The following is a 26,694-nucleotide window of genomic DNA, read 5'->3' as shown; positions in this document are numbered from 1 at the left end:
CTGGAAAACCTGATTTTTTTTGTTAAATCTACTGGCATTATGTCAACAGTTGCTTATTAATTGAGTTTATTGAGCAGGGACAAAGTACAACAAAAACATTAGTCGCATACACTTGAGAAAATATGTGTTGTACCAGATTTAGCTAGCAGCTAATTTCTGTTTGCAAAGGGTATTCACTGAAAAGGGCGTAGCCGCGGGAAGTAGTTTTGGGGGTGCTGGGATCTTTGCCTGCGCTGCAGTCAGCTATATCGGTCCACTAATACAGGACTATTAAAGGCCCAGTGCACTACATTTGTGAAGAAAAAAAATGTCTTCCCGCGGCTATGGAAAAGGGTATTGGGTTTTGTATTTCTGGCAAGTGTCTGCACAGGCTGGTTGAATGAATTAAATCCACTCTTGTACATAAAAATATGTGCATTTATTCATAAAAAATAAGTCAATGAGAATTTCTTGGTACAATCATCACATTACTTATTATCTACATCCCAAATGGCACCCTATTCCCTATATAGTGTACTACTTTTGCCAGAGTCCTTTAGGCCCTGGTCAAAAGTAGTGCACTAAATAGAGAGGGTGCTATTTGGAATGCATCCATGATGTTTTGGCATCACATTTGAACAAAACAAAAATGTAATGCGGCTAGCGTCACACCGACACCGGGACGGACTGATGAACACTACCGATCACCAAGTACAGCATTGACACAATCTGAAACAGGAAGTGACATCTTCTGTGTCCAGGGCCAACACTGATTGGCTGTTTCCATTACTATTGTATAAAAGAGTGTTACCTGACTCGGGACACACATATCAAACTATAAACAAGTCCTATATTTGGTCCTGATTCATGTCTTTCCAACAGACCTTGAGAACCAGAGAAGTGTCCTGCTGTGCGTGTCCTTGGATGTCAGCAAACCAAAATGGCAACTGCCTTGGTATGGAGGTTTGGCTGACGAGAGGAGAGCGAGTCAGTTTCATTTACGGACAATGACAGCCTGGTCCGGGTAGATGGTTTCCACCCAAAAGAGCACAAGTCATGAGCCTTTGGCAGAAGCCTGGACCTGCATCCAGGCCTGGTAGACTCCTGGTAGGGCACTAGCTATACTACTGTGAAGAAGAAGTGGGAGTCAGAAGCTTGACTTTGGTCCTGGTCAAGTGCAGTGGAGACTGAGGCTCTGTCTGTTTGGCACTAGAATAGCTTATCTCAACAGGTGGGGGCACAAATCTGGATGGGAAGGAGGGAGGTAGGGCTGGGGTGGAATGTTAGGGGAACAGGAATTATGGCTTTGGTCCTGAGCCAGCAGTGTGGAGGGAGGGGGCTGGGGCTGTGTCCTGTATATAAGTGCAATACTAAGTAGTGCTACTTATTGAATAGGGTGTCATTTGGCACGCTGACAGAGTCTGGGTAGTGGTTCTAAAGAGCCAGGCGGAGATGGCAGTGGGGTTGAGTCTCAGACAGAGCTGAGTTTGACCAGGCCCCTGACAGAGTCCTCATGCAGAGAGTCCTGGCTGGCAGGGCCGTAGAGCTGGGCAGGGTTAATGTGTCCCCCGTGGGTCATGTGGGCGGCGCAGGGCAGTGTCAGAGGCATGGGGCCGGGCGAGGGCGTCTCCTCAGGGCTGACAAAGTGATGGTGGTGGCAGTGGGTGTCCGGGTCCCTCAGTATCAACATGTCCCCCGCACAGCCCAGGCCGGGCATGGAGGAGGGCAGGGAAGGCTGGCTAGGGGCCAGTGAGGCACATGGGTCCCCCAGGGAACTCTTCCCAGGGAGAGGGGGTCCCCCTCCGCCCATCATGACAGGGTCGCTGTGGAGAAGGGGGGTGGCGGCAGCCTGCAAAACGAGTTTGGTGCTCTGAATGCAGTGCTCTTGGTCACACTGAGGAGACAGGGAAAGTGACAGGAGATGAAAGGAAGAGAAGGGGAAAAAACAGTAGGAGAATGATATGTTTTACCATAGGAGGGACAGGGAATACAGGAGGGAAATTATAGAGGGACGGGAAATAAAGGAGGGAAATTATAGAGAGACGGGAAATAAAGGAGGAAATTATAGAGGGACGGGAAACACACAAATAAAAAGGTTAACAGACAAAAAAGGAAGAAAAATAATGTTAGTGAACCCATTAAAACAAGTCTTCCATAAAACATGCCATTACTACGAATACATTAGCATGTATAATCAACTCAATACCTCATTCAACTCACTACTTCAACTCTAACATGTGGTATTACCATGTCATTTCCATTCAATTGAATTACTCAACACATTTTGAGATTGCCCAAAATTGCTTCCTTTTTTATTTTGGAACATTTTCATAATCTCTGTATGGCCAAAGTTACTTGTTCTCACAGCTGCCCGCTTCAATCAAGGCTGTATGCAAATATGGAACCAGCCAGAAGACTATGATTATTCTGCTTGAGATATAAAATGACTATTTGAAACTACTGCAGGGAGAGGATCCACAGACTGTGGGGGGAAAATACACATCAGTATTCAGCAGAGTACCGACTGGTGAATTAAAACATGGATATATTCAGAGGGAGGGTGATAAGATTGCCTCAGAGTGAGACGTGAGAAGTTACATCCCGATGAATCAATGAACACAAAACACATGAGCTGTGTTCATTCACTATTAAATACTGCTCTCTGGATCACAGGGTAAAGCCCACTGTGGCCACCAGCAGGGAGAGAGAGAGTAGGAAAGAAAGAGAGCGAGAGAGAGAAAAGGGAGAGAAAAGAGAGAGCGAGAGAGAAAATAAAAGAGAGAGTGCGAGAGAGGAGAAAGAGGTTCAGAGCCCAATAATGATATGAATAGAGACAGATGACTGCTCTCTGTTGGTCGTAATAATAACACAGGCTGGTTCAAAGAGCCATTTGTAAGTGAGAGCACTTGAGTGAGTTGCGGACATCATAAGGGGAGTACGCTTTGAAATAACTTTCAAAGTGTTTCTCGGTGGTTATAAATACTGAAGTGCCAACTCAGTCCTGTGAAACACTAAACATCTCTAATGCATTAAGAAAGTGCCCTCTTTCTCATTCTCCCGAACACACCCCCTCTCCCTATTCTACACACACACACACACACACTACCTACCATGTGAGTGTGAAGCTGGGTGGAGGTGTACATGCTGCTCCCGTTGGAGTGTAACACAGGCTGGGGTGTGTCTGGCTGGATGAAGCCTCTTCTGTCAATAAGACTAGAAATAGAAGACTTGGCACATAAGCAGAGGTCTTGAAATGTGTGTCTGTGTATACTTAGGTGTTTATGTGTGAGTCTGTTTCTCCATCTCTGTGTGTGTGTGTATCTGTGTGAGGTGAGAGAGAGAGAGAGAGAGAGAGAGAGAGAGAGAGAGAGAGAGAGAGAGAGAGAGAGAGAGAGAGAGAGAGAGAGAGAGAGAGAGAGAGAGAGAGAGAGAGAGAGAGAGAGAGAGAGAGAGAGAGAGAGAGAGAGAGAGAGAGAGAGAGAGAGAGAGAGAGTCTGCTTTGGTGTGCATGTGTGTAACTGCAAGAGTGTTTGTGTGCGTGTACTTCGGTGTGTGTGTATCTGCAAGGTGTGTGTGTCTGCCTTGGTGCAAGCGTTCATGCATGTGTGTGAAGCCTCCAGGCCCCATCTCTCCATGCATACCCACACACAGAGCAGATGGCAGCCACCTGTCTATGAACGGAGAACAATCCCCCACACATTCTCCCCAGGCAACAGGAAACTTGTCAATGATATGTGAAATTCCCAGAAGATCCAACCCAATGTACAGTACCTACCTACTGAGCAAACCATACACATACCTCAACTATTATTACACATACCTCAACTATTCCACTATTGTCAAGCCAGCTGTAACCCATTCATGTGATAGACCAGCTAATGAATCAATGATAATTGTTACTCCACCAGATGTTTGACAAACTGACTTGATTTTGTATCTGCGGGTAGTGTATGGACAAAATAATTTAGGGTCAAAATTAAAATTGACCCTAAAATCAACACTAATGTAACTCCATAGTTTTGGTACTGTGGTGTCACTGGGGAGAGAGCAAATGACTGGGTGAAATACATTATCTTCTACAGCCAGACCATTTGCGTTAAATGCAATAACCAACCATATGCTGTGGGGACGTTTACGATGGTTGCGCCCCAAATGGCACCCTATTCCCTATATAGTGCACTACTTTTGACCAGAGCCATATTAGCCCTGGTCAAAAGTAGTGCACTACATAGGGAACAGGTGGCCATTTGGGGCGTAGACAATGTACTGAGCTCATCCTAATAATGTGTAAGACAAGGCTAGTTCCAGAAACAGTGTACAGTGATTATTCCTGCCTGCGTGCGCTGATGGATATCTTGATTGAAAGCGTTGCTCATTTAACAAAGTGGCTGGCAGTTTGATTCACATAAGCAGAGCTCATTCTGTGGGTGCTGACTAATGCAGTAAGGGAGAGAGATGGAGGGGAGGAGGAGGCAGAGAAGAGGAGGGGAGGAGGAGGGAGAGAGATGGATATTCTTAATTATTTTGTATTTTATTTTATTAGGATCCGCATTAGCTGTTGCAAAAGCAGCAGCTACTCTTCCTGGGGTCCACACATAACATGACATAATACAGAACATTAATAGACAAGAACATCTCAAGGACAGAACTACATCAATTAAAAAATTGCACACATAGCCTACATATCAATACATACAAATAGGGGAGAGGCGTTGTGCCGTGAGATGTTGCTTTATCTGTTTTTTGAAACCAGGTTTGCTGTTCATTTGAGCAATATGAGATGGAAGGGAGTCCATGCAAAAATGGCTCTATATAATACTGTACGCTTTCTGGAATTTGTTCTGTATTTGGGGACTGTGAAAAGACCCCTGGTGGCATGTCTGGTGGAGGGGAGGAGGAAGGGGAGAGAAGAGGAGGAGGGAAAGATGGAGGGGAGGAGAGAGATGGGGGAGGATGGGGGAGGAGGAGGAGGGAAAGATGGAGGGAGGAGAGAGGGAGGAGGAGGAGGGAGAGATGGAGGGGAGGGAGGAGGGAGGGGAGGGGAGGAGGAGGGAGAGAGATGGAGGGGAGGAGGAGGGAGAGATGAGGGGAGGAGGAGGGAGAGAGATGGAGGGGAGGAGGAGGGAGAGAGATGGAGGGGAGGGAGAGATGGAGGGGAGGAGGAGGGAGAGAGATGGAGGGAGGAGGATGGGGAGGAGGAGGAGGAAGAGAGATGGAGGGGAGGAGGAGGGAGAGAGGTGGAGGGGAGGAGGAGGGAGAGAGGTGGAGGGGAGGAAGGGGGGAGGAACAGGGAGAGATGGAGGGGAGGAGGAGGGAGAGAGATGGAAGGGAGGAGAGAGAGATAGAGGGGAGGAGGAAGAGGGAGAGATGGAGGGGAGGAGGAGGGAGAGAGATGGAGGGGAGGAGAGAGATAGAGGGGAGGAGGATGGGGAGGAGGGAGAGCTGAATCTAAAATCCTTTCGATCTACAGTTGAGCTATCGCCGTGACTGCATACAAAAGTCTGTGTTCTCATTGGACAAGTTTCAGGAAGTACCTCCCTGTTTCAAATCATTTTCTCCCTACTGAACACGACCAGCCTTGCTGTTAGGGTTAGGGTTAGTTTGGCCACAGAGACTCACCTGGGTGGAAGAGGACCACAGAGGGCAGCACAGCAGTTGGTCAGGATGTTCCCGTAGCTGTAGGGGTTGTAGTTGTCCTTCGCCCGTTTGGTCGACCATGAGCCTTTAATCTGGAGGGGGAACATGACCAATCAGTGCAAAGGGAAGGGATCACTGCCGCTACTTCGCTCTCCAACCAAGGTGCATCAATTGAGGAGCAAACTGAAGTCAAGAGGAAATTCAGCAACTTCTGGAGAACAGTGGAACTCAACAAATCACACCAGAGAGACAGTTAAGAAGGATGAGGGAGGATGCTGGAGTGTTCAATCTACCAGAACCTCAGCAGCGCAAGTGAAAAAAAATAATCAAGCCAGCGAGTTATTACATGGAGGACCAAGCGTGAAATTAGCCTTAATGAGACAGAATTTATATCAGCAGTCAAAGTCAGACAATTTAAAAATTTTTTAAAATCATTTTAGCAGACGCTCTTATCCAGAGCGACTTACAGTTAGTGAGTGCATACATTTTCATACTGGCCCCCCGTGGGAAACGAACCCACAACCCTGGCGTTGCAAGCGCCATGCTCTACCAACTGAGCTCCAGGGGGGCTGGATGATGAGATGTGGTGTATGTGTACTCACGTCCTCGTTGGTGGTCTGATTGGAGCTAATGAGGTAGGTATGGAAACCCGACAGGCCCAAGATGGACCATACTGAGAAGAAACACACCACCACCTCTAGCACAGTAATTCAGTCAAGGAAAAGAGACCACCATCACTACAACAACTAGCACATCGTCACGGTGGCTGAGAGGTGGAGAGTTCTTGCATTTGACCTTAGAAACGCACAGAGTGGGACATAGTGGTATTGACTACCAGAAGATGGTGTTGGGCCACTGATTTACTAGGCAATGCACTCTACATGTGGTACGGCTCCATTAAATAACTGCTGTGTCCTCCAGAATGTCCTGAATGACTCCAGGCAAAGTGGATACATACAGTGCAATGTGCACAAGGCAGTAAGCTACGGGCAAATCTTCGTTCCATAATGCAATTAGCGGGAAGACGTAGTTGTCAAAATCGCACATGTGGCGGTTTCGTGTGACAGAGATGAAAGTGTCTTTAACATTTGAGTCATTTAGCAGACACTCTTCTCCAGAATGACTTACAGGAGCAATTAGGGTTAAATGCCTTGCTAAAGGGCACATAAACAAAATGTTCACCTAGTCGGCTCGGGGATTTGACCCAGCGACCTTTCGGTTACTGGCCCAACGCTCTTAACCGCTAGGCCGCTTTGTCAAAAACCACAGTTGGAAAGAGGGAGATGAGGACAGTGTCATCTGTCATTCAGAGAGATGAGGACAGTGGCATCTGCCATTCAGAGAGATGAGGACAGTGTCATCTGCCATTCAGAGAGATGAGGACAGTGTCATCTGCCATTCAGAGAGATGAGGACACTTATCACACACAGGCAGACAGACACACAGACACACTCTGCCCCAGTGAAAGGATATCTGGCAGGGCTGTCTTTGAGTGCGCTGAGGAAGCCTGTCCGGTTGGATCCTGCGGAGAGCCGAGAGAGCAGAGAGAGCAGAGAGAACAGAGAGAGAAGAGAGAGCAGAGAGAGGGTTTGTTGGGGAATATCCAAAGTCTCACTGAGCACCATGATGATGAGCTAGTCAGTACACAGCATTACTTCACATAACTGATGCTAGTCTCACTGACTGACTGCAGCTGGGAGAGTAACTGATGCTAGTCTCACTGACTGACTGCAGCTGGGAGAGTAACTGATGCTAGTCTCACTGACTGACTGCACCTGGGAGAGTAACTGATGCTAGTCTCACTGACTGACTACACCTGGGAGAGTAACTGATGCTAGTCTCACTGACTGACTGCAGCTGGGAGAGTAACTGATGCTAGTCTCACTGACTGACTGCAGCTGGGAGAGTAACTGATGCTAGTCTCACTGACTGACTGCACCTGGGAGAGTAACTGATGCTAGTCACACTGACTGACTGCAGCTGGGAGAGTAACTGATGCTAGTCTCACTGACTGACTGCACCTGGGAGAGTAACTGATGCTAGTCTCACTGACTGACTGCAGCTGGGAGAGTAACTGATGCTAGTCTCACTGACTGACTGCACCTGGGAGAGTAACTGATGCTAGTCTCACTGACTGACTACACCTGGGAGAGTAACTGATGCTAGTCTCACTGACTGACTGCACCTGGGAGAGTAACTGATGCTAGTCTCACTGACTGACTGCACCTGGGAGAGTAACTGATGCTAGTCACACTGACTGACTGCACCTGGGAGAGTAACTGATGCTAGTCTCACTGACTGACTGCACCTGGGAGAGTAACTGATGCTAGTCTCACTGACTGACTGCACCTGGGAGAGTAACTGATGCTAGTCACACTGACTGACTGCACCTGGGAGAGTAACTGATGCTAGTCTCACTGACTGACTGCACCTGGGAGAGTAACTGATGCTAGTCTCACTGACTGACTGCAGCTGGGAGAACAGAGAGGAGCAGCAAAGATCTCTAGCCCTGTGCTCCGCTAATACAGCAGTAACCCATTGAAAACCTCCCTACACAAAGGCAATGATGAGAAAAATAGATTTAAGTCAGTGCTTAATGTGAAGGGTCAATAGGCTGAATCAGTAAAGTCATCAACCAGGAACTCTAGTCTTGATCAAAACGTCTCTACTGTGGCGCAGCAGGGAATGTGCGAGTCCCAAATGGCACCCTATTCCCTATATAGTGCACTACTTTTGACCAGAGCCAATAGGGTACCATTTTGGACATGACAATGACTGACAGTTAATGATTCAGAAGAAGCTCCCTCATCCCATCTCTAGGCTACACACAGGATACACTAACCACTATCAATACCCACAACCCCTAAGACTGACGCTGTTAGTTACAGTAATCAATGGGCCTACTGCTGATCACTGATGCAAATGAAACCTAAATCCATTCATTATTGCCTGTAGAGAAGCCATAATCACCCAGAAAAACCATTGTGGGAAATGACTTAGAAACAAACAGGTATGTAATTAAGGCCATGCGTTCGTTGACTCTCTCCCTGCACAGTGAGTTGTGGTCCCCAGACTGGGGTTGCAGTGTGCACACCCCTGGGGCCGTATGTATCAAGCTCAGTGTATCTCAGAGTAGAAGTGCTGATTTAGGATCAGTTTAGGCTTTTAGATCACAATGAATAAGATTACATGGACAGGTGGTAGATCAGCACTTCTCCTCTGAGAGGCTTGATACATACGGCCCCTACTGTGGCTGACTGATCTGTGGTGTACAGTAAAGTGTCCCAACACTCCGTCTCTCTGAAAACTATGTGGGAAACCTGTGCTGCAGTGTATCGGGATAGGAAAATTAAGTAAAGAAGGCTAGGGCAAAAAAAGATTGATACCTATTACAGAAATACCAGGGTTATGCATTCACTTATCTTGTCCTTGTTGATATTATCTAGATAACAAGCAGTATGTTCAGGGTACCTGACGTGTATAGGAGACTTTGTTTGGGGAAAAACATAGTTTTGTGTTTATCTCAGGGCATCAACACTGTGTGTGTGTGTCTCTGGTCGGAGTTACTCACTCAGGATGACGTGTGTGATAACGAAGGCGAAGATGAAGACTGTGAGGAAGGAGAGGGAGAGGATGAAGAGGTAGAAGAAACGGTAGTTCCTCTTCCCAACACAGTTCCCCACCCAGGGACAGTGGTGGTCAAAACGCTCTGCAGAGAGAGAGAGAGCGAGGGGGTGAGAGAGCGTGAGAGAAAGAGAGAGGAGAGAGAAAGAGGAGAGAGGGAGAGAGAGACGGGAGAGAGTGAGAGAAAGAGGAGAGAGAGAGTGTAAGAAAGAGATAGAGAAAGAGGGGAGAGGGAGAGAGAGAGGAAATAGGGTAGAAGAGAGGGAAGTGTAGAGAAGGGGAAAGAGTGGAAGAGAGAAATAAAGGGGAAGAGAGAGGGAAGATGGTAGCGGATAGAAGGGAAATACGAAGTGGAAAGAGAGAGAGGACGAGTGGGAGAGAGTAGGTGGTTTAAAAGTCATATGGAACAGCCATCGAGTTAGTCAGTTTCTTCTATTATGTTCCCCCAGATGCCTGAGAGTCTGAGTGAGGTCCAGGTTTACTCCACTCACCCACACAGTTGTCACACAGGCTGCAGTGCGAGGCCCGTGGGGGCCTGAAGATCTTGCAAGTGAAGCAGTACTTAAGCTTGACCGTCTGCCCGTTGATGACCACCTCTCTGATCCTCGGGGGCGGCCTGTACCCTGGACCACTGGGGCCGTTAGCGGCGTCTGAAGAGGACCACACAAGACCAAGTCAGATTTAGTTCACAAGGGAAGCATTTTCCTTTGTTTTCCTATGTTGGATATCCAGTGCAGTCTCAGAGCTGTATGTTATTTCTAAAGCACAGCCAGTCTGGAAAGGAACAGATACGAACTCCTGTATCCAAGGTGGCTCTGGCTCAGTTTTTATTTCCCTGTTCCCCGTAATAAACAAAACAAGTCAAGCCATCACATCAACAGTATAGGCTTTCACAGTCAGCACATTTTACTGGTTTCCTCGCTGATGCAATTTACAGCGGCAGACCCCTGGGGCACGGTGGCACAGTGTTTACTTGACATTACATTATTAATCTGCTCTGCAGGACCTAGCATTCATCACACACACACACACACAGACTTTAGAGGCTCACACACACACACACACACACACACACACACACACAGAGAGACTCGAAAGGTGCAAACGCACACAGACACACACTGCATGCTCTTCCAGCTTGGAGATGGGGGGCCACACCTCACTGACCCAGACAAAGTTATTTATTTCTCCCAGTGGGGTCTGACGGGGCCGAGGTCCCTGGCGGGTGGGGGCCAAAGTGACGCCCTGCAGCCCTGCATATCACTCACTCTGCATCACTGCCTTAGACCATTGTTTTCATACACCGTGTCATTCCTTTTTAACATTTAAATCGCACTGTACCACTGGTTTATTGTTTAATATAAATTGATTGTATAAACATTAAAGATCGCTCCGCCATTTCCTGGTTGCTAAAATTCTAATAGTTCACCTAATTTCAGTTTATGTGACAAAACAAGCAAGTATAGTGTAGAAAATCATTGTACCATCTAAACCGCTGTGAAACATCTTTTACATAACCAAAAATATTGTATTTTCAGCTGTTTGAAGCTGGTGTACAAAACTGAAAGTAAAAGACGCAAAAACTAAACTTAAGAACGGGAAGCATAGCAATAGTACACATAGAACAGATCTACTATTTGTTAGACTTGCTTTCAATGAGAATGACAGCTCTATAACAAATATTATTATTACTATGTGAATTTGGTCAGGTCGCCCAAAAAGTTACATATTGCAGCTTTAACTATCAGGCTTTAAAAAGGGCTGTGATAAAGTGACCTTGGATCAAAGTATCAGGCGACGACGGAATATCAATGGGGTGAACATCTGTGGGACTGAGATTTAGCCTCAATATTTAGCCATGACTTTGTGCATATGAAAAACAAGACATTGACAGTGGCGGTGACGGTAGCGTTGGAACGGAGCATACATTATGTTTTTTGCGGTAAGGAAAGGAGATCACTTGCTATCACTTCACATGCCATTCTTATACACAGAGGATTGTGAATGCATTAAACACGACGCTGACAGTGCAGGAATGAGGAGATGTACAGTACCAGACAAAAGTTTGGACACACCTACTCATTCAAGGGTTTTTCTTTATTTTTACTATTTTCTACATTGCAGAATAATAGTGAAGACATCAAAACTATGAAATAACACATATGGAATCATGTAGTAACCAAAAAAGTGTTAAACAAATTTAGATTCTTCAAAGTAGCCACCCTTTGCCTTGATGACAGCTTTGCACACTCTTAACCAGCTTCATGAGGTAGTAACCTGGAATGCATTTAAATTAACAGGTGTGCCTTGTTAAAAGTGAATTTGTGGAATTTCTTTCCTTCTTAATGCGTTTGAGCCAATCAGTTGTGTTGTGACAAGGTAGGTGTGGTATACAGAAGATAGCCCTATTTGGTAAAAGACCAAGTCCATATTATGGCAAGAACAGCTCTAATATGCAAAGAAAAATGACAGTCCATCATTACTTTAAGACATGAAGGTCAGTCAATCAGGAAAATGTCAAGAACTTTGAAGGTTTCTTCAAGTGCAGTCGAAAAAACCATCAAGCGCTATGATGAAACTAGCTCTCATGAGGACCGCCACAAGAAAGGAAGACCCAGAGTTCCCACTGTGAAGCATGGAGGAGGAGGTGTGATGGTGCTTTGCTGGTGACACTGTCTGTGATTTATTTAGAATTCAAGGCACAATTAACCAGCATGAATACCACAGCAATCTGCAGCGATACGCCATCCCATCTGGTTTGCGCTTAGTGGGACTATAATTTGTTTTTCAACAGGACAATGACCCAACACACCTCCAGGCTGTGTAAGGGCTATTTGACCAAGAAGGGGAGTGATGGAGCGCTGCATCAGATGACCTGGCCTCCACAATCAACTGACCTCAACCCAATTGAGATGGTTTGGGATGAGTTGGACCACAGAGAGAAGGAAAAGCAGCCAACAAGTGCTCAACATATGTGGGAAGTCCTTCATGACTGTTGGAAAATCATTCCAGGTGAAGCTAGTTGAGAGGAAGCCAAGAGTGTGCAAAGCTGACATCAAGGCAAAGGGTGGCTACTTTGAAGAATATAAAATATATTTTGATTTGTTTAACACTTTTTTGGTTACTACACGATTCCATATGTGTTATTTCATCGTTTTGATGTCTTCACTATTATTCTACAATGTAGAAAATAGTAAAAATAAAGAAAAAACAATGAATGAGTAGGTGTGTCCAAACTTTTGACTGGTAGTGTGTATAAAGGAGAGGAGAGAGAGAAGCACGGCAGACATCAGACAGAATGCATTGTGGGACTGCAAGTTGTGGGAAGCAGCAAAGAAAGCAGCTTAGAATTGAAAACATATCGAGCTGCTCCAAAGCTAGCATTTGGGAGCGAGACTGAAGAAGCGTGGGAGAGAGAAAGACAAAGAGGGGAAAATAAAGTAGTTTGAAGGCGTTTAGTTTGCAAAGGGCTAGGTTGTGAAACAGACAATAGGGCAACCTCTTCAAAAGTTCACTGCTTTTTCAGTGCAGGCCTGTAATATCCATTTTCATCAATGTTTAATAAACCAAATGTAATTCTTGTTAATAGGTATTGTTTGCAGGCATGATTTTGACGACAATTAGCACCAATTTCACTGTTTGTAGAGTTGACTGTACAGTCCAGAACCTCCAGATCCTTTAATAAAGGATGTGCAGATGTTATTTCTAGATGTGTATCACATAGTGACTGACCACAGACACTAAACAACCAAACTGAGTAAATATAAACTTTCCACCCTTCCTCATGAACTGTATACAACAGCGTTAAGGTGGTGAGACATAGGTTATGTCCCAAATGGCACCCCATTTCCTATATAGTTTACTACTTTTGACCAGAGTCCTATGGGAAATGGTCAAAAGTAGTGCATTACATGAGGAATAGGGTTCCATTTGGGACGCATCCATGAGATGTTTTCTATCCTGCTATAAGAAAGCTGGAGTTAGATGCACAGAGCAAGCAATGCCCACATTTGGTCATTCTCTCAGTAATGACTCTTTTGTGATTGACAGGTCTGTTCCGGAATGCTGTATTCACAGGGAAAAACACAGTTCCAAAAATACATTGATTGTTCTGTCTGTATAGCACATATTTCTCTCATTGAACATCCCTGACTGATTCTTCTTGGTTCACATTGGATTGGACGTCTCATAACAAAAGGGAACCAGTGGCTTGCGCCAGTGATAAAGGAGGGTTGGATCCCAAATGGAGGGTTGGATCCCTATTCCCTATATATTGAACTACGTTTGACCAGAGCCCTATGAGTCCTGGTCGAAAGTATTGCACTAAATAGGGAATATGGTAACATTTGCGACACGGCTGAGATCTTTTCTAAATTGAACTCTAAAATGAAATCAGGCTGTTTCGACAACATGCCATTGTGCTCAGGGCAAAGCGCCTCTCAAAGCTGATGTCATCTCCAAACATAAACACTGAATACCTGATCATCTCACTGATACACACACACACACTGAGAGGCGTTTAGAGGGTGGCATGTGATTGGCTCGATCCATGCCGTTTGATAGAGGTTGGGTGAAGTTCACGTTGATAAATCTATCTGCCTCATCAGCAGAACACAAACATGGAGAAGAGAGTTCAGACCATCTCAGAGTTTCAGAGTGCAGAGTTCTGCCTCTGCAAAGTCCCAAAATGCACCCCATTCCCTACATAGAGCACTACTTTTGACTATTTGGAAACCAGGTGGTCTCCATAGTTACCTATCTGTCTCTCCAGGTCGGCAGCCTCGTCGGGCGTGGCGCGGGGCAGGACCCCCGGGTCACTGAAGCTGGCCCTGAACAGCATCCCCAGAACAAAGACGAACAGCACCCCTCCGATCACCGGGATGGCCGGGGTCAGGTTGGATGCCAGGAACGGGCAGCTGGAAGAGCGGAAGAACAAAACCATTTAGGAATGGAAAAGTATGTAGCTGTATTTATTAGCTGGTCTTAGTGTGGTCTCTCTGTATCTGGGTGGGTGGAAAGTTTACAACTAATAAAACTGTTAAGATAAACAGGCATGTGCACACATACACACACTTATTTATTTGATTAACTCACTTAAACCATGCCTAGTGTTTTGTTCATGAACAGATGTTGGTTAGTGTAATCACATTATAGCACTACTGTACTGTCTGTCCTCTGTACCTAACGTCATTAGGTGACAAGACTGGGGGCCGGGGCCAAGGAGGAACGGCCTTCCTGGAAAGATTTTCTGTGGCACAATTCAACACACCCCATAGGGCTCTGGTCAAAAGTAGTGCACTATATAGGAAATAGGGTGCCATTTGGGACGCATCTACTGGCCTCAGCCTGAGAAGAAAAACTATTTCCAAGCATTTTCCTCGACTGGCATCCGTAACAAAAACATGAAATGAAAGGTATACCTTCATGTTTATTTTCACATTATTTCTAGAAATGAACAGAGGCTCCATTCTTTTCTTCTCATAGCCTGGGTCTATAGCAGCACATACATATGTGCATATGGCAATGGTATGGAGTTATGTGCATTTTTCCATACAAATGGACCCATAAGGCTCTGGTCAAAAGTAGTGCACTATATAGGGAATAGGATGCCATTTGGGACACAACCACTGTAGAGCTTGCAAGTTAAGCATTTCACGGTACTTGTGCATAAAACAATAAAACTTGAACTTGAGTGAGAGGACATAGCGACTGGTCCTATGGGTTAGTAAGGACAGCAGCCCCAGATGCTGTTATTCGTGGCTTGGTGGGGAAATTCCTAAATTACTCCACTATGGCTCCTCTCAGAGGATTTCAATCATTTGCAAATCATGGTTGTATCTGAACTGGCACACTATTCTGTACATAGTGCCCTACTTTTGACCAGAGCCCCATAGGACTCTTGTCAAAAGTAGTGCACTATGTAGGGCGTAGGGTGCCATTTGGGACTTTGCCCATAACATAATAATGTTTGGAAACATTTTGAATGTTCCTACCTAGTATTATCTATTATACAGGGGGTCAATTAAAAAAAGGATTGGGAAGCATCATGTCCATGTAATCCGTTAATATTTTAGTGGGCATAATATCCAATCAAAATCTCTTAAAATAGTAAAATCTCAACCCCATGTAGGTTCCCTAAAGTCCTCTATGGGTTGTTCCAATATTGGACATCGAGATCCCCATGATTTCATGAGGGAGGCATGTTGAGCGCAGGTTTGAGTCATTGGTTTGAATAATTGGTTTCAGGTTATAGTCTAGGCAGAGATGAGGGAGCCCTCAAACTATTTTAAATATGAAATGGTACTAGCCATGAAGTGAAATACCCTGCTTTTATCCACTTAGCATAGTCAGTGTTAACTGATCTGAGATCTGTATAGCTGCCACTTTGGCTCTGTGAGGTGGCTACGCTGGAATTGAATTAGACTGAAACTCAGATCTTATCAGTTCGTCATGCTGGGATCGGAAATAGCTGCAGCAAGTTTCCAAGTAGTCCTCTTTAAAAATGTCTCCCATTGTGTCTAAGGAGGACTGGGGGAGGTTATCGCCCAATGTTGTTGTTGGCATTGTAAAGAAAACATGGATAATTGTCAGAGGGCTGGCTTGGAGATCTGGCACACAGTGGAGGGAACGGTTGGGTAGGGACATGGTAGAGTGATTTTTTCATTCTACCTGCACTTCACTATCCCACTGCCTTTGGAAATACAAGGACATTGCCATTGGTAAAGACTATGGAATTTGGACAGTCTTGGATACTGTACTGAAAAAATAGTTTGAATGAAAGCTTGAAAGGTAGCCTAGTGGTTAAGAGGGTTGGCCCAGTTACTGAAATGTCGCTGGTTTGAATCCCCAAGCCAACTAGGTGAAAAATCTGTCTATGTGCCCTGAACAAGGCACTTACAGGAGCAATTAGGGTTAAGTCACTCTGGATAAGAGCGTCTGCTAGATGACTAAAATGTAAATATAGGAGAAGTGAAAACATTCAGGCATGAGTGTCTCATCTCCTTTTCTGAGGCTTTATACAATGCAATGAGTAACCAGAAGTTGATCCATTCCAAGGTTGAATCACGACACAATTCATCCTTGTTATGCTTCATTCATTGGACCATTTGTGCAATGTTTCCCAGGAAAATCCCAGAGCATGTTGGACTATAAATGGATGAATGTTTTGCCTGTAGTTTAGAGACACTCTACATTCTGGCTAGAGGAGTGCAATTACTTTAGTCTTATCTTTAGTCAAACACAACAAAGACCAAGTCTGAGTCCCAAATGGCAACCGATGCCGATTAACAGGATGCCATTTGGGATGCAAGCCAAATCAAACTGGAACAATCGGTGACTCTCCTCCAGTTGCCTTGGAGATGCAGGCTGTTGGTTCGACAGGACACAAAGAGCTTAAGAGGAAAAACTGTTACCACGGAAACGGGAACACTGGGGTGCCATGTTTTGGAAGGTGTGGTATGGAACGTGGGAGGAATGAAAGGCAACAGAGAAGGAAAGATGGGGGGATGGGTAGACCGACCGGAAAATATCTGTCACTCATCTCTTTGCATATTAGGATCGGTGTCACTCTCAAATGAATGAATTTGCATGTCATAATAGTGGGCCTATACGAGCTGTCATTCAAATGTCTAATTGAAGACATCTGTGTATCTGACTTACTGTTGTGCCTTACATATGTGGCATTTCATCACTCAATGAATAGCCTAGGCCATTGAATTACAGGCTTGTCTGCTTAATGACTAAAATTGAAATGTTTTCAGGCTGATACACTAAGCAAATCCCAAAAGTTTCTGAATTTGAACCCATCTTGATTGCAATTATACAAACCTTTAAACATGACCCTTTGAAAACCTGCAGAAGCTTAGAGAGCTACAAAAACATTTCATAGACCTTCAACGTGTGAGACAGGATCCCAGAGGACGACTATGAGGCCTGCTGACTAAGTTGAAAGGGATGGTTTGTCCTGTATCCCCGACCCTGCGGATTGCACAAACATCACAATAACTCCTTGTGTTCATATTTCTCAACATTATGCATGTCAGAGCCCTGGAAAACCCAAATGAAATACATAAACCCAAGGAATGCATTCACCTGACCCCTAAAAACAAGTAACTCATTAGTCATTACTAACACAAATATGGAGCAAACAAATTATATTACATAATCTTTCCTGACCAATGAGGATTGAGAACCATTACGGTTCTGCAATGTTAGGAGCTCTGCTCACCAAAGGTTGACTGAGTGGAGTAAATTCCATCTGCTTGGCGAAACCGAAGCTCTGTGACCATTTGAAAGGGAGGGTTGTTCCACCTCAAAAAGTACAAAAAAATAGGATTTCGACACCCACCATCTCAGATTGTTCTAAAATTGTTTGTTGTTAGAAACAGATACAATTAGCATTCCTGCAACATTATTTTGTTGAAATATAATTTGATATCTGAGAAATTAAGCTAATTGATTGAACCCAAATTGGCCATTTTAATTTATAGGATTCAAATATTCAATAAATATAGTACCTAACATCGGATTTGGACCAAACTTTCTTTCTAAGAATGAATTAGACATGAGGAATCCAAAGAAATGGCTATTGTTTCGGTATTAAGTTTGCCGACGACACAACACAACACACAACAGTGCGGTAGCAGAGAGAACAGTCTATGACTCTGTTGGCTGGAGTCTTTGACAATTTTGAGGGCCTTCCTCTGACACCGCCTGGTATAGAGGTCCTGGATGGCAGGAAGCTTGGCCCCAGTGATGTACTGGGCCGTGCGCACTACCCTCTGTAGTGCCTTGCGGTCATAGGCCGAGCAGTTGCCATACCAGGCAGTGATGCAACCAGTCAGGATGCTCTCGATGGTGCTGCTGTAAAACTTTTTGAGGATCTGAGGACCCATGCCAAATATTTTCAGTCTCCTGAGGGGGTATAGGCTTTGTTCACATCTGTCTTGGTGTGTTTGGACCATGATGTGGACACCAAGGAACTTGAAGTTTTCAACCTGCTCCACTACAGTCCCGTCGATGAGAATGGGGGCGTGTTCAGTCCTCTTCTTTTTCCTGTAGTCCACAATCATCTCCTTTGTCTTGATCATGTTGAGGGAGAGGTTGTTATCCTGGCACCACACGGCCAGGTGTCTGACCTCCTCCCTATAGGCTGTCTCATCGTTGTCGGTGATCAGGCCTACCACTGTTGTGTCGTCAGCAAACTTAATGATGGTGTTGGAGTTGTGCCTGGCCATGCAGTCATGGGTGAACAGGGAGTACAGGAGGGGACTGAGCACCCACCCCTGAGGGAACCCCGTGTTGAGGATCAGCGTGGCAGATGTGTTGTTACTTACCCTTTTCACCTGGGGGCGGCCCGTCAGGAAGTCCAGTTGCAGAGGGAGGTGTTTAGTCCCAGGGTCCTTAGCTTAGTGATGAGCTTTGAGGGCACTATGGTTGTAGTAACTTGACAAAGAATGCCCACACGCATTTCAATATTACTTTCCTTTACTTTCAATCCAATAAATAAAAGGTGTACAGCCATGTACAAATGGTACAAAAACAGCAGAACGATACAGCCCACTCAACCTGTGGTAGAATCACATTGTACAGATCTGACTCTTGGTGATGACATCATCAAAGGGGAAAGGTCACGGTCAATGCCAATAATAACCATGCACACATGAATAGCAATCATACTATACTGCAGGTAAGTACAACACACATTCAATGTAATTATTTATATAGTGTCCACACTGTAACACTTCTCCCCCCTCAATTTAAATCCCCTCTGTAAGGAAAACATAAGGTTAACATGTAAACCACATCAGTGTTTTCTTTTCAACACTGTAGCACTTCTGCTGGTGTTACTGTAAATGTAAACAAAACAAAAAAAATGACTGTCCTTATTTCTTTTCCACTAGGTCTGCTGCTCCAAACAAACACTAACACCACGAATCTCTCAGTCTCAACTACAGAGTTAGGTCTTTCAGGAGGCTTGTGACTACGCTGTGATCTGCGCAGTACTCCTGGTGTGCCACGAGACACAGGTAAGGCGTGTCCCCGTGGAGCTAGGTCTGAGGGCACAGGAGCGGGTTGAGCGTTTGTGAGAGAATGTCCATCACCCTCTGCTGGAACCACTGAATGCCCCTGTTCCTCAGATACTGTTTCCTGTGGGGTTTCAACTTGTATACTACCACCCACAGCTGTTCCGTCTGAAAACATGGTATTGTCTTTGTCATAGCGCAGGCGGATGTGGTCCTGGTGTCCGCGCATGACTCGACCATCAGTCAGTTTGACCACAAAGGAGACGGGACCACTCGGACTCAGAATGATACCTGGCAACCAGCGTTGGCTGCTTGTGAAGTTGCGGATGTAGACAGTGTCATTGGGTTTTAACTGTCTCTCCCTCGCGTGGTGGTCATGTCTCTCTTTTTGTTTCTCCAGCTTCCGTTCCACTCGTGCTTTGATGTCCGGACGCAGTAGATCCAGGTGAGCTTTTGGCTTTCTGCCCATTAACATCTCCGCTGGAGCCTGTCCTGTTGTTGTTTGTGGCGTGATGCGGTACTGGAACAAGAACCGAGAGAGCTTAGTTGTGATGGTTCCCCCAGTCATCCTTTTGAGCCCCTCTTTCAGTGTCTGCACAGCCCGCTCCGCTAAGCCGTTTGAGGCCGGGTGAAAAGGAGCGCTGTGGACATGGCGAATCCCGTTTCTCCGCATTCATTCTTGAAACAAGTCACAGGTAAAGGTTGTTGCGTTGTCGGACACAAGAGAGTCCGGCAGACCATGGGTTGCAAACACCTGCCGAAGCTTTTCGATGGTTGTGGTCGCTGTGATGTTGCTCATGATGTGAGCCTCCAGTCACTTGGAGTGCGCGTCCACCATGACAAGGAACATGTGTCCCATGAAAGGGCCTGCAAAGTCTATGTGCAGCCTGGACCATGGGCGGTCAGGCCACTCCCACATCTTCTGGTTACTCTGACACTCAGAACATGATTTCACTTTGTTTTCTACGTCCCGATCCATGTTAGGCCACCAGATGGAAGATCTGGCTAAACTTTTCATCCGGGAGGCAGGGGGTGGAACAACCACTCTGGACCCCCAGAGAATGCAGCCATCCTGCACACTCAGCTCAGTGTTGCACTTTGCATAAGGTCTTAGTCCATCATTCTCTATGACAGGAGGCCAACCCTGCATAAGGAATCTTTTCACTTGGGACAGGATAGGATCCCGGTCTGTCCACTGTTTGATCTGTTTGGCATTCACAGGTGAGTTTGATAATCTCTCTATTAGGAAAATTGTCTCGGGAGGCACCACAGTTGTGGCGGGCATCTCTGGTAGCGGGAGACGACTGAGCGCGTCTGCGTTTGCATTGTCCTTCCCCGCTCTATACACTATAGTGTACTGGTAAGCTGACAGTGTGAGGGCCCAGCGCTGTATCCTTGCTGAAGCCATGGGAGGAATGCATCTTGATTCACTGAAAAGGCTCATCAGTGGTTTGTAGCAGGGATGCAGCTCAGTTGGTAGAACATGGCGTTGTGGGTTCGATTCCCACGGGGGGCCAGTATGAAAAAAAATATATACATATAATGTATGCACTCACTAACTGTAAGTCGTTCTGGATAAGAGCGTCTGCTAAATGACTAAAATGTAAATGTAAAAAATGGTTTGTGGTCAGTGCATATGGTGAAATGACGACCGTAGAGGTACTGATGGAAGCGTTTCGCAGCAAAGACTATGGCCAGACCTTCCTTGTCTAACTACACTGCTCAAAAAAATTAAGGGAACACTAAAATAACACATCCTAGATCTGAATGAATGAAATAATCTTATTAAATACTTTTTTCTTTACATAGTTGAATGTGCTGACAACAAAATCACACAAAAATGATCAATGGAAATCAAATTTATCAACCCATGGAGGTCTGGATTTGGAGTCACCCTCAAAATTAAAGTGGAAAACCACAATACAGGCTGATCCAACTTTGATGTAATGTCCTTAAAACAAGTCAAAATGAGGCTCAGTAGTGTGTGTGGCCTCCACGTGCCTGTATGACCTCCCTACAACGCCTGGGCATGCTCCTGATGAGGTGGCGGATGGTCTCCTGAGGGATCTCCTCCCAGACCTGGACTAAAGCATCCGCCAACTCCTGGACAGTCTGTGGTGCAACGTGGCGTTGGTGGATGGAGCGAGACATGATGTCCCAGATGTGCTCAATTGGATTCAGGTCTGGGGGAACGGACGGGCCAGTCCATAGCATCAATGCCTTCCTCTTGCAGGAACTGCTGACACACTCCAGCCACATGAGGTCTAGCATTGTCTTGCATTAGGAGGAACCCAGGGCCAACCGCACCAGCATATGGTCTCACAAGGGGTCTGAGGATCTCATCTCGGTACCTAATGGCAGTCAGGCTACCTCTGGCGAGCACATGGAGGGCTGTGCGGCCCCCCAAAGAAATGCCACCCCACACCATGACTGACCCACCGCCAAACCGGTCATGCTGGAGGATGTTGCAGGCAGCAGAACGTTCTCCACGGCGTCTCCAGACTCTGTCACGTCTGTCACGTGCTCAGTGTGAACCTGCTTTCATCTGTGAAGAGCACAAGGCGCCAGTGGTGAATTTGCCAATCTTGGTGTTCTCTGGCAAATGCCAAACGTCCTGCACGGTGTTGGGCTGTAAGCACAACCCCCACCTGTGGACGTCGGGCCCTCATACCACCCTCATGGAGTCTGTTTCTGACCGTTTGAGCAGACACATGCACATTTGTGGCCTGCTGGATGTCATTTTGCAGGGCTCTGGCAGTGCTCCTCCTGCTCCTCCTTGCACAAAAGCGGAGGTAGCAGTCCTGCTGCTGTGTTGTTGCCCTCCTACGGCCTCCTCCACGTCTCCTGATGTACTGGCCTGTCTCCTGGTAGCGCCTCCATGCTCTGGACACTACGCTGACAGACACAGCAAACCTTCTTGCCATAGCTCGCATTGATGTGCCATCCTGGATGAGCTGCACTACCTGAGCCACTTGTGTGGGTTGTAGACTCCGTCTCATGCTACCACTAGAGTGAAAGCACCGCCAGCATTCAAATGTGACCAAAACATCAGCCAGGAAGCATAGGAACTGAGAAGTGGTCTGTGGTCACCACCTGCAAATCAGTCCTTTATTGGGGGTGTCTTGCTAATTGCCTATAATTTCCACCTGTTGTCTATTCCATTTGCACAACAGCATGTGAAATGTATTGTCAATCAGTGTTGCTTCCTAAGTGGACAGTTTGATTTCACAGAAGTGTGATTGACTTGGAGTTACATTGTGTTGTTTAAGTGTTCCCTTTATTTTTTTGAGCAGTGTATGAATAACTCTTCTCAGCACTCGTCAGCGTATGTGATACGAATCCAATGGGTTTCTCTGACCTGTTCTCCATCTGATGAGAGAGTACTGCCCCGACGCCATAGGGCGAGGCGTCACATGACAGGATGATCTCTTTGTCTTGGTCAAAATGAACCAGAAGTTGTGCTGATTGTAGTAGTGCTTTCACTTCCTTGAAAGCTTTCTCTTGTGCTGGCCCCCACTTCCATTTACAGTCTTTGTGGAGCAGCTGATAAAGTGGAGCCAACACTGTTGACAGCTCAGGGAGGAACTTACCATAGTAGTTCACCATGCCCAGGAACCACCTGAGCTCGGACACATTCTTGGGGTTTGGAGCATCCTTGATTGCCCTGACTTTGTCCTCCACAGGACACAGACCCTGCGCTGTGATTTTGTGACCTAGGTATGTCACACACTGTGCTTGGAATGTGCACTTGCTACGCTTCTGGCGCATCCCTGCCTCAGATAATCTCTTTAACACCTGGTCCAGATGGTGAAGGAGCTCCTCCGTCTCCCCTGTAACCAGGATGTCGTCCAGGTACACTGCTACATGAGGGATCCCCTGCAGCAGATTGTCCATTGTCCTCTGGAAAATGGCTGGGCTGGACGCCACTTCGAAAACCAAGCGGTTGTCTAAATGACTACCGACCCGTAGCACTGACGTCTGTAGCAATGAAGTGCTTTGAAAGGCTGGTCATGGCTCACATCAACACCATTATCCCAGAAACCCTAGACCCACTCCAATTTGCTTACCGCCCCAACAGATCCACAGATGATGCAATCTCTATTGCACTCCACACTGCCCTTTCCCACCTGGACAAGAGGAACACCTACGTGAGAATGCTATCCATTGACTACAGCTCAGCATTCAACACCATAGTGCCCTCAAAGCTCAACACTAAGCTAAGGATCCTGGGACTAAACACCTCCCTCTGCAACTGGATCCTGGACTTCCTGACAGGCCGCCCCCAGGTGAAAAGGGTAGGTGACAACACATCTGCCACGCTGATCCTCAACACAGGGTTCCCTCAGGGGTGGGTGCTCAGTCCCCTCCTGTACTCCCTGTTCACCCATGACTGCATGGCCAGGCACGACTCCAACACCATCATTAAGTTTGCCGACGACACAACAGTGGTAGGCCTGATCACCGACAACGATGAGAGAGCCTATAGGGAGGAGGTCAGAGACCTGGCTGTGTGGTGCCAGGATAACAACCTCTCCCTCAACATGATCAAGACAAAGGAGATGATTGTGGACTACAGGAAAAAGAAGACGACTGAGCACGCCCCCATTCTCATCGACGGGGCTGTAGTGGAACAGGTTGAGAGCTTCAAGTTCCTTGGTGTCCACATCACCAACGAACTATCATGGTCCAAACACACCAAGACAGTCGTGAAGAGGGCACGACAAAGTCTATTCCCCCTCAGGAGACTGAAAAGATTTAGCATGGGTCCTCAGATCCTCAAAAAGTTCTACAGCTGCACATCCTGACTGGTTGCATCACTGCCTGGTATGGCAACTGCTTGGCCTCCAACCGCAAGGCACTACAGAGGGTAGTGTGTACGGCCCAGTACATCACTGGGGCCAAGCTTCCTGCCATCCAGGACCTCTATACCAGGCGGTGTCAGAGGAAGGCCCTCAAAATTGTCAAAGACTCCAGCCACCCTAGTCATAGACTGTTCTCTCTGCTACCACACGGCAAGCGGTACCGGAGCGCCAAGTGTAGGTCCAAAAGGCTTCTCAACAGCTTCTACCCCCAAGCCATAAGACTCCTGAACAGCTAATCATGGCTACCCGGACTATTTGCACTGCCCCCCCACCCCCACTTTTTACGCTGCTGCTACTCTGTTAATTATTTATGCATAGTCACTTTAACTCTACCCACATGTACATATTACCTCAACTACCTCAACTAGCCGGTGCCCCCGCACATTGACTCTGCACCGGTACCCCCCCGTATATAGCCTCCCTAATGTTATTTTATTTTATTTATTTATTTTACTTTTTTGTTTTTGTTGTTGTTTTATTTTACTTTTTTATTTAAAAAATGAATGCATTGTTGGTTAAGGGCTGTAAGTAAGCATTTCACGGTAATGTCTACACCTGTTGTATTCGGCGCATGTGGCAAATAAAATTTGATTTGATTTAGGATGAAGAAACAATACTCTGAGCCACAGCTCCATACTTCTGGTCAGACATAGAAAACTGATACTGTATACTCGTTGTTGGGGTGGGATTGGTGTTTGGTGTGGGGGGTCCGTGGGTGGCTTTTGCCAATTTCTTTGGATTCCTCATGTCTTACTCATTGTTAGAAAAAAGTTTGGTCCAAATCGTATGTTAGGCACTATATTTATTGAATATCACATGAATCCTATAAATTAAAATGGCCAAATTTGGGTGCAATCAATTAGTTTGATACCTCATATCAAATTATATTTCAACAAAATAATGTTGCAGGAATGCTAACCTTACTACAAAAAGTATTTCCAAACAATCTAAGATGGTGGGTGTCATGGCTTGCTGAAATTATATGGAACGACCAGGGGAAAACAGTCTAGACAACATTCTCTCTGGCTTGTAGGCACAAACTCTCCCTATATAAGGTAGACAATTCGCTGCATTCATAATCAGTGGGGTCTGTGTATCAAATGACACCATATTCCCTACATATGAATGGGGGGTTAAAGGAAAACTCCAACCAAACATTTTCTTTTGGTATTTGTTTCCTTAGTTTTCAAGATATATAACTTTCAAAATAGAGAAATACAGCCATTATGATACCTCCTTGAATTTTGTATTTTTAAAGTTATATATCTTGAAAACTTGATTGCTCACATAAAAAACATTTTGAGATTATATCAACAATGGACTAATGAAACAAATACCAAAAGATAGTTTTGGGGTTAAATTTCCTAAAAGTTTGGCCACTTTTAAAAACGACTGCTCACACCTGTGAATGATGAGTTCTTGCATGAGCTACTGTAGTGTAATTTGCACTTACTCGAATGCGAAGAAAAGGCCGCTGGTGACCATGATGAGGACCAGGGTTAGGTAGAAGACCCCGGTCTGTCTCGCCATCATGACCCTTCCATTACAGTAGAATCTATTTCGGCCAGGGAAGATCTGCCACTTCCTGCGGGGAGTCCTCTTCTTTTTGTGCCCCGAGGTCTCCATAGGCGACGAGTTGCGCGTGCAGATCTGATTATACTGACATTCCCGCATGGGCTCATCAAGTCCGAGATGCATCTGCAAATAGTGCACCTTTCAAAACAATACAAAGAATTCAGGGGCAGCTGATAAATGGGGTTAAATATGTGCTCCGTGCTTGTTCCAGGTCCTTTGGCACAGTGATGATGTAATGCTGTCAGAAAATGTCAGTTTCTGTACAATACATTGCAGTAAAAAAAAAAGAAATCTCAAAAAATCTCAAATACTTTAAATAAGTTCAATTTTCTGACGTGCATCCTCCTGAATTTGATCAGCTATGCCACTTTGTCAGTGTGAAAATAAACATTGCCTCAATTGTTTGAATAACACTTCCATTGCGTTTTTAAAAACTATAACTGTAGCCACTAGCGAGGCGTGGCAACCGGTGTTACTGGCCAGATTTATGTAAACACAATGCAATGAAAAAATCTGGAGGACACGAGAAGAAACCCAGTCATAAAGACGTCCTTCGAGTGTCCTTAAAATAAAATAATGCTTTTCACATTTAAGTGCTGAGAAGATATATCTCAACCAATCGTTTAGCAACTCAAAAGTGTAGAAAAATGCAATTCTCCAACGAGGATATACGCAAAATAAAAGACGAGCATTTTACTGCAGAATTGCGCGGATTAGATTTTCTAGAAGTGCAAGGTTCTCGTTGCAAGCCGCCAGTGCAATAACGTCGTGTCCGCGTTCTTCGTTGGTTGGTAGCAATATCCTATACTTGATACACCTCACATTCTCACAGTTCTCTCGATTCGGTAAAATAATGATTTCATAGTTTTGTTGTGGAGACGCGCAATCTTATGTTCATGCCTTCATGGTTCTGAAAGCAGAGAAATGTGTATCACTGCAACGACAGCTCACCACCCGTTGCCGCTGCCTACAATGTACAGCAGCCCCAACAA

The 26,694-nt window shown here is 45.7% G+C and overlaps 1 protein-coding gene across 1 annotated transcript; it reads right to left on the bottom strand.

The window, feature by feature from the left end:
* Positions 1-403: 403 nt before the first annotated feature.
* Positions 404-26,677, bottom strand: LOC121552228 (palmitoyltransferase ZDHHC14-like). The gene is made up of 9 exons (XM_041864981.2): positions 25,581-26,677; positions 13,996-14,156; positions 9,732-9,890; positions 9,188-9,325; positions 7,090-7,138; positions 6,219-6,321; positions 5,599-5,708; positions 3,090-3,192; positions 404-1,873 (listed from the first exon to the last, which is right to left on the bottom strand). Exons 1-9 carry the CDS (start codon positions 25,823-25,825, stop codon positions 1,451-1,453), a joined length of 1,491 nt encoding a protein of 496 aa, XP_041720915.1. The 5' UTR covers positions 25,826-26,677; the 3' UTR covers positions 404-1,450.
* Positions 26,678-26,694: the final 17 nt, after the last annotated feature.

The sequence above is a fragment of the Coregonus clupeaformis genome, chromosome 36 (genome assembly GCF_020615455.1).
Source record: "Coregonus clupeaformis isolate EN_2021a chromosome 36, ASM2061545v1, whole genome shotgun sequence".
Classification (NCBI taxonomy): Eukaryota; Metazoa; Chordata; class Actinopteri; order Salmoniformes; family Salmonidae; genus Coregonus; species Coregonus clupeaformis.
Note: the sequence above shows the minus strand (reverse complement) of the source record. Positions and strands in the feature narration are given on the sequence as shown.